This window comes from Parus major, chromosome 19 (genome assembly GCF_001522545.3).
Source record: "Parus major isolate Abel chromosome 19, Parus_major1.1, whole genome shotgun sequence".
In the NCBI taxonomy this organism is placed as follows: Eukaryota; Metazoa; Chordata; class Aves; order Passeriformes; family Paridae; genus Parus; species Parus major.
In genome coordinates this window covers 7662797-7677137 of record NC_031787.1, presented here as the reverse complement: position 1 = coordinate 7677137, position 14341 = coordinate 7662797, and the positions used below count along the sequence as shown (strand labels likewise).

General features: G+C 42.3%; 1 protein-coding gene across 11 annotated transcripts in view; it reads left to right on the top strand.

Annotated features, from left to right (window-relative positions):
* Positions 1-14341, top strand: part of BCAS3 (BCAS3 microtubule associated cell migration factor) — a 300061-nt gene that overhangs the window by 189851 nt on the left and 95869 nt on the right. The window contains exon 24 of one of the 11 annotated variants that reach the window (XM_033518903.1): positions 10157-11187. The exons of the other annotated variants lie outside the window; for them this stretch is intronic. Coding sequence (XP_033374794.1) covers positions 10157-10182 — 26 coding nt within the window. The 3' untranslated portion in view covers positions 10183-11187. Of the gene's footprint in view, positions 1-10156; positions 11188-14341 lie in introns of those variants that run through there. 11 annotated transcript variants of the gene reach the window in all.

Here is a 14341-nt window from a genome sequence, read left to right as displayed (position 1 = left end):
TTCCCTGAGTTCCCTGAGTTCCCTGTATTCCCTGTATTCCCTGTGTTCCCTGTATTCCCTGTGTTCCCTGTATTCCCTGTATTCCCTGTATTCCATGAGTTCCCTGTATTCCCTGAGTTCCCTGTGTTCCCTGAGTTCCCTGTCCCAGCAGTGTCCTGCCCCTCCTGCCCTCAGCCTGGCATCACCCAGGAGCTGGATGGGTGTCAGGGTGCTCACAAGCCAAGGTGACATTTCAAACAGCAGCACTCCAGTGCAAAGTGCACTTTTCTAACAAAGATGTCGGGATTGGAACAGATGTTCCCTCAAAAATTTGCTCTGAGTGCTAATTGTGACAGTGTGATTGGGGAAAGGACTTCAAGCACCAGGCTGCTTCACACTGACCACTAACTGCTCATTAACTGCTGATGGTTTCTGATTGAGTTACAACTGGGCAGAGCTGAACCAGCAGCCCAAAGCAGAAGGGAAAATGTTTCATATCCCATTACTAATTATGATCTGTTGCACATTAAAATTAATTCATAGTAAGCTGAAATTCGGGGTTGGTTTGCCAGAAGTGGAACAACTTCAGGCACAGATTAGGGTATTTCAGTCATAATCATCTGATGCCTTTATTGTCTTTATTTGTCCGAAATCAACAGAATCCAGCTTGTTTTGCACACTGTTCCACTGCAGGAGTGGAGTGGCTCAGCAGGGCTGGGGATCCAGGAGAGGTTAATGAATTCAGCAGCATCAAGCAGAGCTTTTCATTCACGTTCAAATGGAGCTGTGTGGGTGGCTCCACAATGTGGGAAACGCTTTTCATTGAAGAATCTGAATATTTTGTAAGGAAGTGAATAGTTGCAAATAATTTTTTTTGTAACACTGAAATAAAGAACAAATGAGCTATTCTCAGAACATACTGAAGCGTTACTGTCTTCAGTGATTTAACAGAGCTGTACAGAAAAAAATATTCCAAACTTGACAGATTCATATCCTAATCTTTTGGTCCTTCATCAGGAGACTGCGTGGTTTGTGTAGCTGATACTGGCTAAAGCAGGAGGAGTTAAAAGGATATATTAGCCCTAGCACTGCCTTTTGGGAAATACAACTCAATTTCTTAAATTATAAATATGAGCTAGAACTCCAGTGGTCTACATGGGGCCATGGGCTGGGTACATCCCCAAAACACCCAGCAGCTCACGTGTGCCAGAGTTTTGGCTCGGGCCAGGCCACTGAGGAGACTTTGGGGCTTCATGTGAATATGTCAGAGCACTGGCACAGCTGCCCAGGGCAGTGGTGGTGTCCCCAACCCAGCAGGGATTTAAAGGATGTGTGGATGTGGCACTTGGGGACATGGGTTCTTGGTGGCTTTGGCAGTGGAACACTTGGACTTGATGATCTTAGAGGGCTTTTCCAACCTCAGTGATTCTCTGCTAAAATGTAACAGGGAAATTTTGCTCTGTATTTTGCTGAGGTGAGGTTTTTCCCTGAGCGCAGGGTTTGAAGGACAGGGCCAGATTTGGGGAGTCGCTAAATGACATTCCACAGCTCTTCTTCCCTGCATTCCCACCCTGATCTCCAGCACTGATGCTGCAGGGGTGAGGTGGGATTTCCCAGCAGGAAAATCACTGCAGGAATTCAGGGCAGCTGCTACAGCCCCCTGTGCTCTGTGTTCCCAAATAATAAAACTCCAGCAGGTCCAGGGGATCTCCAAGGCAAGGCTGAGTAGCTCAGCATCAGCCTTCACTAAACGTGATTAACTTTATCCATCTCCCGGTGCATTTCTTTCCAATCCACTCCAGTGCTTGATTTAATTTTCCTTTTATGTAAACTCCAAGATTTAGCTTCATTAGAATGATTGCAGGGATTCCCAGCTCACGGCCGGCTGCTCCCTGCTCCCTCCGGGGGTTTCCTACCAACCCCTCCAGTCTGGTGCTCTGGGGGCAAAACTGCAGGGCACGAAGGAGCTGGTGTGGAAAAGTTGCTCAGAGAGGAAATCTGCTTGGAATTCTGCTTGGGAAAGTGAGCAGCTGGTCAGATCTGCTGGGGAGGAGAGGAGCAAGCCCTGGCACTCAGGTCAGGATCTCTGCTGGGATCCACACTGGGGGAGGCCTGTGCCTGTTTTCCTGAGCATCCTGTGAATTTGGTGATCAGTAGATACTCTTCCTTTTTTTGTTTTTTTCTTTTTTTAATAACTAAAGGTCAAGTTTGAAATAATTTTTAACAGATTTTATAAAAACTGCAGTGCCCTTATTCTGAATTACCCATTTTGCCTGTGCCCAGAAATATGTGCCATACAAGCTTTTAGTTGTTTTTACCTTTTCTAACAAGTTCAAAACCCAGCCACAATGGTTTTCAAGCTTTAGGATGTTAATATTGTATAGACCATTTTAACCACCATCTTAAACTTGTTTTACCACCAAAAAAAAATAAGAAAAAGGAAGGACTACTGGCTTTTTCCACAATATTAGATCTATCATATCAGAGTCCTTTATTGAATATTTTATTGACCGTCTGCTTGCCCTATGCTAACCTGCCTGACATCCAAAGTTTCTCCCTCTCTGGAGAGGCCACGTCAGTTCCCATTAAGCAGCTGAGCATGAATTTTCCCTTCTTATTTCCTGTGGATAAACTCCATCCCAGCAGGAGGAACCTGGTGCATCCCAGGGACAGCCAGAGCAGCTCGGGGTGGATTTAAGGTGGCCTTGGCAGGGGTGGGCTCCACACAGGAGCACCTTCCCTTTGGGGCTTGCATCAGCATTTTGTATAATTTTGTTTTACACAAATGTAAAGGTATTGAAGAGGAAAATTTCTTCCCCTGGCAAGTTAATTACTTGACTTCTCATAGAAGCAAAGCTTGAAGCAAAAGGGAAGAGGAAAATGCATCTTCTGCTTAAATTAGGCAGCCTGGCCAGGAACAGGGGTTTGATGTCCTGAGCTGTTGCAGTTTTAATTGCCTCAGTTAATTCTCCAATTTTTAAAAAAATGTTATTAATATTTAATTTTACTTTCTGCACACCCTCCTTTTAAAATGACATAATATTTATATTCTATGTTTTCTATTTTCCTAGAAAAGCAGAAGGAGGTTGTGTCACTGTAGGGTTTTATGGCCCTACAAACCCTTTGCTTGCAGAGTCTGCTCTGCTTGGGCACCCTTGAGAGCTCTGTGCTGAGCCTGCTGCCCTCTCAATAACGTGCCCATGGTTTTTTGCTGTGCTATGTGACATTTACTAAATAGTTTTAATATGAAATAGGTATAAATCTTTCATAATTCCTCAGCTGACATGGTTGAAATAATGGACAATGTCATTATGTGCCTTCCTTCGTATGCAACGATTGTTTGACAGACATTGTGGCGTCTCTGAGCAAAGCATCCAGGGCAAGGGAAAAGAAAATTTTCCTCCAAGCAATAAAATATTTTAGGCCACCTTTCATGGCATATTATTTAATTATTTTTTTTTTTAAACAGAATCTCAAAATATTTAGAAAATTTGTTTTCCTTCAAGGAATAAGAATTCGTACAAGAACTTAAAACAGGACAACTCCACCTGAGCTTTACTATTCTTGAAAAGCTCTCAGGAACAGAAAGAAAATTTGGAAGAACAGATTATTAGATTGTGTTTCTAAGTGTATTTTCATTTTGGTGGAGTTGGAGGGGTGAATAAAGTTGGTTCAAATTATATTTCTGGGAGTGTGTTGGCAGCAATGTGTGTCTAACTCAAAATGTAATAAGAGATGGAGGAAATTTAATTTTTTTATTGTGGTTATGGAGGTCTGTGGAGAAGGATGCAATTCTTGGGACATGTAAGCCAGCTTTGGGTTTTTAGTGCCTTTCTTTTCCAAACTTGGTGTCAGATGTTGTAACTTCATTTATTTTCCCATTAGCTTTTGCTAATGATACTAAAACTTCCTTTAAAAGCTTTCCTAATTAATGATCTTCTTGCTCCCAAACAAAAACTATATTGTCTGTGAGAAGTGCCTGAGTATTTTAAAAACAACGGGCTGTTGGTAGGTTTTATTGCCTCATGAATTTAGGGTCAACACACCTATTATTTGCCAGAGTTAATTTGTGCTGGGTTATTGACTGTCGGCTTGTTGGGGATATCTGACTCTTGTAAAAGTTACACTCATCTCAAATGGTTGTAATTTTATTCTTCATGTTCTGGTGCCACCATATTTAGCTAATAAAGGAAGGGGAACAGTTGTACAAAGCAGGTATTTAACTACAGGCTCCTGAGAGCGAGGGAATGAGCTTGTCATTACTCTTTGTATTCCTTCTCTCTAACACTGAATGGTTTTAATTTTCTTTTAGATAAGGAAAGGGGAAAAGACAACTTTGTTAAAATTGTAAGATATGTTAAAAAGTATAAGATACTTAGTTTTAGGATTTGTAAGTTTTTAATCAGATTTTTTAGGTGGCTCTGTCTGAGCTCAGGGATTGTCCAAAAGGAAGTTTGGTCACTTACAAAGAGCTCAGTGGCACTAAAATAACCAATTCCCTGCCAAAAAGGTGGGAGAGCTCAGTTTGATGTATAACTTGTGTGTCAAGGTGAAAATATCCCCCTTGGACACTCCAAACTGGAAGCACAGCAGATAGTAAAGCTGGCAGTTGGTTTAAAAACCCCTAAGAAACCATCCCTTTTGTGTTTACAATTCAGAATTGAATTGGGGAATTGTTCCTTCTGGTTTTTCAAGTGTCTGCTTCCATCCCAAATCTGAGCCATATGTCCTTGTGTGGTAAAAACCAGAGTTTTCTACAAACCAGCCTTCAAATAGCCAGTGCCAAGCCCAAAGTCTCTCACTGTGCCTTGCTCTCCAAACTCCAGTCGATAAAAAGTTCCTCAGCAGAATCCAAATTAGCACCAGGAAGTCATGACCTGTAATGTGGGAGTTGGAAAATATCCATTTATTCTGCAGGGTGCACTGGGAAATCACGTGTTCCTGTGTAGGAATTTCAGGAGAGTGGTGAGCTTGATCCTGTTATCCCAGTGTTTTCCCAATCCCCCTTTTTTTTTTTTAATGCCCAAATATGTTATTATTTCTTTGCTCCATTCTGGGCTGACAGAAACAATTCAAAAATACTCCTCAGCATGCTGGATCTCTGCAGATCCAGGGTGTGAGACCCTTGGCACAGTCACTTCCTATTAAAAAGTGGAGGGTTATTCTGACCCCTAAACCCAGCACTGCTGAGCAGGTGACAATCTAATTCTCTGCTTGATTTCCAGCAAGCTCTGGCTTTTGGCTCTCTGCAGTGGATATTTATTGCATAAAAAGGGGGAAGCATCTGAGACTGGTTTAAGTCAATTCTAGGAGTTTCCCTGCCTGCCACAGCCACCCTGAGGAGGCACCTAAGGAGCTAAAGCATCTCTGCTTTTATGGTTGCTTTATAAATAACTGCCCCAATCCTTCCTGGATTATTTTTGCTACTTTACAGTGTGTGTATAGCTTTTAAAACTGGGAAACCAAAAGCTGGCTCTGTTCATTTTCTCACAAAATTGTAGCCAGAGGAGTGAATTCATAGCTAAGCTCTTACTCAGTGGCTACTGTATTATAAATAACTCTTCACCTTGGCCCTGTTTCTCCAGCCATTACTCACTGTGAGTAGCACTTACTCATGAGCACAGAGTAGCAGAGAAGTAGATGGTTCTGCTGTCATTACTCACAGTTTTAGTACCCTGGCACATCAGATCTGTCTTCAAACAAGGCGTCCCTTTCCTCAAGAAGTGGCAAGTTTTCCTACCTGCTAAGACTACACTTGCAAAAATTACCCCAAGGAATTAGCACAGAAGATAAATCAAAAATTAAAGCAGGGAAAAGTGGGGAGAAACTATAGCCTGGAATATTTGGAAGGGTGTATGCCTAAAAGTGGTGCTGTGTTTTTCCTTGGGCAGTGTCAGGAGCTGAGGAACAGCTCAGGAGCACTGATGGGAGAGGCATCACCTCACCCCTCCTGCTTCCCCTCACCATCACTCTGCTCTGCTTTCAAAGTGTAAATTAACTTAAAGGTTCAAAGCTTTTGGGAAAGATTCCAGAGCAGAGGTCATCTTTCCTGCGTGGTTTATTGGCTGGCCTGTGTTTGCCCACATCTCTGGTGTTTACCAGCTGAGGGAGTTTATGAAATTTTGATGCAGGAATTAGGTTGTTGCTCATCTTGTACCTTCTTGCTCATATTATTGACAGTACCACTGAACTGCTTGAGGCAGATAGTATCTCTGTGATCACTGTGCTATTTCAGCTCTCCACTGCTGACAACATCAGAAGTGTTTTAACAGGGTTTTAATGGGCAGGCTCTGCAGCTCCTTGGAGGGTTGCAAATAGCTGCGTGAAAAACCTTTTCTGCAGCTCTGAGCTGACATGCCCTCCTTTCCTTCCCTCCCCTTCCCACCCAGCTGCTGCCTGTCTGTGGCTGCAGCACTGCTGACAAGTCCTCCTGACATGGACCCTGCATCTTCCAGGAGGAACAACACGGCTGTGAAACCTCTGGGAAGGGCAGGGAACCCTAAATCCCCTCCTCTCCTCCCCAGACAGCATCACACGAGTTACACCAATGCACAACACACAGCTTTCCCCTTGCTGAGCTTTGCTGCTCACATGTTTTTCATGATACCCCAGAGCAAGACTTAACGATTCTGAACAACCTTTATTTTTCAGCAGAAAACAGAATAGGGTGGAATAAATCCCCCCTTTTCTCAAGACAAAGCGTTGATTTGATGGCAGCAGTTTCTAGCTGAGTGCTTGCCTTGCTCTGCTTGTTACCAGAAATGAGGCTTGGAGAACAGCTTTATTTGCACTATGGAAAAGCTTTCTCCTCCCTATTTTGCTTAATATAACTATAATGTGCCCTTTATCACACTTCAACTTGAGTAATCCCAGTTTGGAAATAGTGCAGAAATACCCATGGGAAAAAGCACGAGAAACGTACATTATAAAAAACACACAGGCCAAGCTCAAAAGATCCACTGACATGTAAATTTAATTAAAAAATTATAGGTTTTCAATGAGGGCTTGTGTCTTCAATTTACCAGTTTCCATGACTTCTCCAGCAAAAGTGTTTCTTTTTTGCATTCTTGGTGGAAAACACGCTGAGGGCTATTGCAGTCTCCAAGAAGAGTCTCTATTCTGTGTCACAGGGAAAAAATAAAATTACCCAAAATATGTACACTTGAAATAAGTAAGAAAAATATCCACTTTCCTGTTTTGTTTTATTTCTTTCCTCTAACAAAAGTTAAACTTTCCAGTAACCAGCAGTGCATGAAAAAGCATGTCCTAACTGTGTGAATAAGCTTCCTCTTGATCGCATGTGCAAATTTTAGGGTATTTTTATTCTTTCCATGAAAGATGTGTGAGATTGGATAAAACAGTGGTGAGTGGGTGAGCAGAAGAAGAGCTGATGGCCAAAGGTAGAGGCTCATGATATAAAATATCTCTATTCAAAGAGGATTCTAGCTTAAAGAAGGGAATCCCAAAGTTTCATTGTTAAAACTTTTAATTTCTTCACCAACTGCATGTTTAAGGGAAGAAGTCCCAGCAAAGGAACCCCACCTTCCTTGGTGTGATGTCCCAGCACCAAGGGGTGTCCAAAATCCAGAGATTCTCCTCAATGTCCTCAGCCTCAAATCCTCAGGGAAAATAAAACTTGAATGTCTTGGCTGCTAAAACTTAAAAGGAAAATCCCAAGGTCTTTGGAAGTGAGCAGGATTAAATGCTTTTCTTAACTCTGTTCTTCCATCCCCTCTTCTTCCTGCAAAGCCCCGTGCAGGCTGAACCTCTCAAATACCAGGGTATATAAAAGCTGCTTCTGTTTAATACCCATTATTTCAGTTTTTAAGGCAGTAAAGGCAGTGGCTTTTGTGGTGCTTGCTTAAGTCCAAAGCAGCTGCTCAAGGAACAAATCTTTAGGTTAAGAGAGAGGAAAACACCCCTTGTCTCTGGAATTTCAGCCCCTCAGTAAATAAATGGAGATGTGCAGAGCAGAGCTGTGACTTTCACACTTTCTGCCTCCAAGCCTGTGGGTTCTGCTGCAAGTTGCAGCACTGAAAACCACTGTGGTTTTTGTTTCTGTAACTTAATTAATAAAAACAATTCATCAGTAGCTGATGCCTTTCAGAGTGGTTTTTCCCTGAGTCAGCTTACTGTGGAAGAGGTTCATTATAAACTCCAATGAGCAAAGCAAAAAGAAATAGGCAGAATAAAGCTTCTGATGTGGTGGGCTTCTCTTAGCAGAGTTTATCTGAGGAAACTTAGAGCCAAAATGCTGCATTCTCGTTTATATTCATTGTTCCATGTCTAAAATGGAAAAAAAAAAGTTGAAGTGAGCAAGAGCAGAAGGGACTAAGGGAAGGAGAAGGAGGCAGAGCTGCTTTACACTTATTTTTATGCAGATTGTTTGTCACCTGTGCTGGTTGAGTGGCTGCTTTGAAGTTAGTCTGGCATTAGTGTTGTGCCTTAGGCAAGGTTGTTTGCTGCCTCTCTGTCCGTGTTATTTCACTTGCTTTTATGTTCACTTCTATCTCATAGATTTGCTCTGCCAATTTGGATGTAATTGTATGAAACTTGGCTTTTGGTTTTATCCCGTGGCATTTGCTCACACCAGGCATCCTTTACCCTGCAGGAGGACACTTGGTGAATGAAAGGCATTGGATTGACCTGGTCATTCCTGAATTTCCCATAAACAAAAGTGTAATATTTTTAATCTTCTTTCTTAACACATTCTAAATATGATCAAAACCAATCAGAAGTCAGAGGGTCAGAGACACATTCATTCCAAATCTGATGTAATTATGCCTCTGATGGTTGGGCTCCACCATCCTAGAGGTCTTTTCCAACCAGAATGATCCCATCTGGATGCACCAAGTGATTGCAGTAGATGTGTGAGGCTCTGCCTGTCCAGTAGCTTTGGGCTGTGCAGGATCAATGCAGAGATTCAAGGGAGGAATTCATCACTGCAGATGTTTCTTGAACATCATGGAACAGAACCCAGCCTGTAATTGAACAGGTTATGTCAATACTTGAATCCTCCCCGTCTCCTTAATTCCCAAATAAGTTTTTATTCCACCTGTCTGGGGACAGGCAAGGTGCTGCACAGCCAAAGGGCATTTCCTTGCTTCAGGGTTGAGGAATTCCCTCAAAAATAGACCCTGTGTTTAACTGGGGGTTCCATCACCCAAAAAAATGGCTAAAATTTCCTTATCTTGCCTGTGCTTCTTCAGCACCTGGAGCAAATGTAAACTGCAAATTTAAAAAAACCCAGGGAAAATAGAAAGTGTCTTGTGCTTCCCTGAGATTGCCAGGTCCAGGGCACAGCCCCCATCACCCCTGGTGGCCAGGCCAAGGCCACAGTGACAGATTGAGACTCTGGGTCATGCTTCACATCCATTTGTATTTATGGCCTGATTCTGAAGGGTATTAAATGTATAAAATATGTATGTTTGAGTGATGGATTTGAATCTCCAAGTCACTTCACCCTTAATGTGCTTTTAAGTGTTTTCATGACGATGTGCTTAGGTAGGAACAAATTGAGCTTGTAGGGAAGTTTAGGGAAGATAAAATTTAGGCTGCCTTGAGCTTCTTCAGATGGATTTAGCAGCAGGAGGAGGCAGGACTGGAGTGGGGCTTTCCTTCCCAGTTATTTTGTCTGCAGCATGGGCCAGTCAGGTATAAAACAGAGATGTCAGTGATCAGTGATGCCTTTGGCAGAGGTGAGGGTGTCCCTGCTTGTGGCTGTGACCATCCCAAACCTCTGCCATGGCTCTGTGTTCTCCAGTGCCAGGGATGGGACAGCTCATCCTGCAGATATTTCCAGTCACATGCTGCCAAGCGTTTTAGGCAAATTTTGTTTAAGCAGCTGTTGGATGAAAACTATCAAAGCTCAGTTTTGTTCCTGGAGCTCTCAGAATATTCCTCATGGGTTCCTGGGGCTGAAAGCAGTCATGTGTGGCAAAGCCACACTGCCAGGCTCTTGTGCTCTGGAATTTAGAGGGAAATGAGGATCCTTTCCCTCTCATTTACTTCCATTGCTGCCTCTTCCTTTATTTCCATGTAAAAAAGGCAGCTCCTTTCTAAAATGCAATATTTACCCTGTGCCACTTCTGAACCTGCATCCTCAGCAACAGAATTGATTCAGTTGGTGCTGCTGCACTTTTAATGTTCCCTTTTATGTTCATGTTTGTTCCAACAGAGTGGCCACTAGCACAGACGACTTGAACTTGTATCACCCGCAAACTGACAACGCTGGAGCCACCAGTTTGTCATTATCCCTCCTAGTGTATCTGATTTAATTTTGCAACACTGGATTAATTCTTAAAATTGCAGTGCTTTTTGCTCGTTAATGGTCAGTAAATGATTCGGGGCCGGGGGAGGGCTGGTGGGGGAATGGAATTCATCAGTTTTGCAGTCGTTTTAATTCTTCTCGTTTTAAGTTGTTCTATAAATATGTCTTTATGGATGTAGTTTTACTAGCTTAAAAACATCTAATTGAAACCAGTTGCTTAAATCTCTTTGGATCAAGGAGGCAGTAATAAGCAAAGAGAGTATCTTATCCCTGCAATCCAGAAACGCTTAGTGACTGGTATACTCAGTGCATGTGTAATCAGCTTCTTGTTTCATCTAAAACCTTAGCTCTTTTGGTGTGATTTAGTACTTCCCCAGCAGCATGGTTTTCCTTGTCTGTAAGGTTATCAACAAATACATAAACCAAAAATGGTTTTTTTGAGAGCTCTCTGGTTCATTTGTGCCCTCTCGTCGTGGGGCTGCTGCGTTGCAGCACGTCCCAGCCTTGATTTGAGTCTGTAAATTAACATTTTGTTGTACATTATGTAATGTTATTCTTATGACTTAACGTTTGCATCAGGCAGGACTGATCTCTGCTATTTTGTAATGCCCCCCAGCAGATGAAACCTCTCTTAGAGGAGATCAGCCTGGGCATTTACCTACTGACGCTGCTTGGGAGTCCCAAACCACGGAGCTCCCAGGGATAAGAGCTCGGATGTACCTCTGCTTCCTGAATTCTGTGGGATTGGCTTTGGCAGAGGGGGTTATTGCTGTGATTTGGGTTTGGGGCCTTTTGTACTGTTTGTTTAATGTCAGAAATGTGGGTCCTTTCTGGCTGATGAGATGTAATGACTGCAGATCCCTGTGCACGGTGCTTGGACGATGTGAACGCTCTAAATTATGTTGTTAATACATTTAAACAAAAATTACTGATGACTACTCTGGCTGCTGGCCTGTTTTTTCAAGGCTCTACCTGCGTCCCTCTGGTTTGAAATGTGGTACCATTTTCCAAAGGGATCCTCAGAAAGTGCCCCAGCAAAGCTCAGAAGTCTGTAAATGATCCGTGGCTCGTTTCCAAGCCAGGGAAAGAAAACCAGTCTGTGCTGGGGGAGAGGGAAGGAGAAGCCACAAGTTTTCCTTCATGCAAGTGGGAAGTAAAACAGGTTAAATTACGTGAGATTTACTGATTGGATTTTTTTAAACATCTGTGTTATTCATCTGAATTGGACTGTTCACATGGGCCATTGTAATGTTTCATTAGGAGTAATTAATGGAGGTGGTAATTTCATAAATTGCAAACACACATTTAATAAGATTTTGCGTATCTTATTCCTTAAACAGGCAAACTGTGCCATGGACTTTACTCAGAAAGTTGTCATTTATTTTTTTTATTTATTTTCATTTGAAATGTCAAATAATTTCACAGAAATGTATCAATCTGAAGGGTTCAAGATCAGCAGTGTGGCAGCACCACGGGACCAAGGAGCACACACTTGTGCAGCTTCTGATTCTTTGTCCAGGGTTAAAACTCAGAGTTCAACCCCTGAAAATTCTTTTTCCAAGTCTTTGTGATAAGCAAGCAGCACTTCACACAAGGCCTTTGTTGGAAATCACCCGTGGTTTGGGGCTTTAAGAAATGCCTAAGTGTGTTCTGCCCATCTAAAAGCCATCCATTACAAAAAATAATCAGACATCCTTTTTTTTTTTCTTGTACATTTGTGTCATTCTGCGAATCAGAAGCATTTTGTGTGCTAAGGGCAATGTGCTTTGCTTTTGGAATTCCTGAGTTTCACTAAAACCCTGGGGCATAGTTTGTTCAGGAGACCTGAGGTGACCTGTAAATGGGAGCTGCTGTGTCCCTTTGCTGCTTAGCAAGATCATTTTAAAGAGAAAGTGAAATGCAGTGTCCAGATATAATGTGATAACATCATAATCCAAAGAGAAAAGCAGTATTTTTATATTAGGTGACCCATTGAAAACACATTCCTCTAAGATGGGCAGCTTCCTCATTTGTAAATGACAAATCTCAGATGGAAAGAAAAATTGGTGACTTTCCTGACCCCAAAAATCCTTCTGCAAGCAGGACTGGGGCTGAAGGGTTCCTGTGGAGGTTTGGGTTCTGTGCTGCTGCTTGGGATGCTGAGCAGGCAGGGAAGGGGTAGGAGAAAGGAATATCTGCTTTGGTTCCAGGATAATGTGCTGTCCTGGTTGGGAACCAGCCTTTCCGCTCTTCTGGACTTGAATCCTCAGTTTTCCCCTGACTTCCCAGTGACTGATGCTCTATAAGCACACTGAGGGTCTAAAAGATAATGAGGGACCTGCTCCTTTTCCTCATTTCCCATGGAAAGTGGGAAATGTTGTGTTTGAGCTCCTGAGATGCTGTCCTGCAGTTTAATTCACCTTAATATTAATTAAGAATCATTACTGCTGTTGTCTTGGAGTTGGATTAGTTTCTAAACTCTAAATATTCGAGCTTCCCTCAGGGGAAGGGTGAATATCTGTCCCTCTGTGCATGGGGTGTGGTGGGGACACTCTGCACCCCAAAATCGTGTCTGTCCAGGGCAGCACATCCCATTCCCAAGTACAAAACCAAATTCTTGCAGCAGTGGGGAATTTGGTGGAATTTGTTTGCATCTGACAGCGTTTCCAGATGGAAAGGAGCAACTGCCTGCTCCTGTATGGGGCCATTTCCATGCACTTCCACTGGCTTTGGGGCTGGCTTTGGGGACTGGCCACTCTGTTTTCATAGCACAGATGTTATTTCACTGCTCTAGCTGGAAGCTTTTCCTCCTCCCCCCAGTCCTGCCATAGGTGCTTGTCTTTTGAACCAAGACAAATTCCATTGGAAGTGTTAGAAAGTTCAGTTCCATTTCCAGGGTTTTTAATGATTCCTCCCTTTTCTTGCACGGTGAGTTAGGAACGTGTTAAAGCTGGTGGTAAAGTAATTTATGAAGGGCAGCTGGAGTTCAAAAGGTTCAAATATACAAGTTCAGTTCCAGCATCGTTTGGATCTTCACACCTCAGTGTCCCAACAGAGAAACTGGATACTGAGTTTTTACAGGTTTTACTGTAAAAACTGAGCCCTCCAGAACTTTTAGTAACTAATGGATTTTGCAGCAGTGATTTGACTACCCTGGATGTCCATTAGCTGGTTTGCTTTGATGTCTTTGCTGGAAACCTAAATAGCTTTTACTTGCATTTTTCTTTTTTTTTTTTACTAGTTCTATGTTTTCAGGAGATGTCTTTTGTATCACAGTAGCCAGTAGGAAAAAAAGTGATGTACTCAAAAATTGGAGGGGCATTTAATCACAGAATATCCTAACTAGAATTTAAACTGTGTGTTCTCAAAGAAAGTTTCCATCTGCAGCTCACCAATCCCAAAATGCAGTTTTAATCTTCTGGTTCTTGAATTTATTCTTTTCTGTGTGGCTTTGGTGGTGTTAAAATTTAATCCTCAGGAGCTACATTGTATTGAATCTCTATTTCTCTATTTTCCTTGCTTGTCCTGCTTTATTACTGGCAATGGGGTTTGAAATAGCCTGAAAAATCTGTGTTTTCTAATAGGGGGATGATTGATAAAATGCCTTTCTACCTCTTGAGTAGTTGAAGAAAGTTTCCTCTTGTATTTATTGAACTACCAGATACTTGGCATCATTAATTTCATGTAATATACTGTTCCTGTTAGAGGTGCACACCTTTGATGGGCAACTCTTAAAAATATCTTGCTGATTTAAAAGAATTTTTTATCATTATGTTCTTTGAGTGCCCCTTACACTGAGTTTGTCTATTTTCCATCACCAGTGAGAATTCACTTTGTACACTAAGAGCAAACTTACTCTGTATTGCAAAATGATACAGAATAAGGAAAAAAACCTAGAAAAACAGAAAAAAAACCTAGAAACAAACCTGATTTTTAGAGATATGTGACAATTCTGGACATTTTACACATGGAAAAACTGGCTGGCACAAGAGCAGAGGAATGATCCAACCAATTCCATTTGGAGGAGGAGACATGGGATGGGCTGGGGGTGTTTGTCCCTGTCAGACAAGTTGTGTGGAGGAAGGAGGTGTTGGAGCTGCTGTGCTTCCCCAC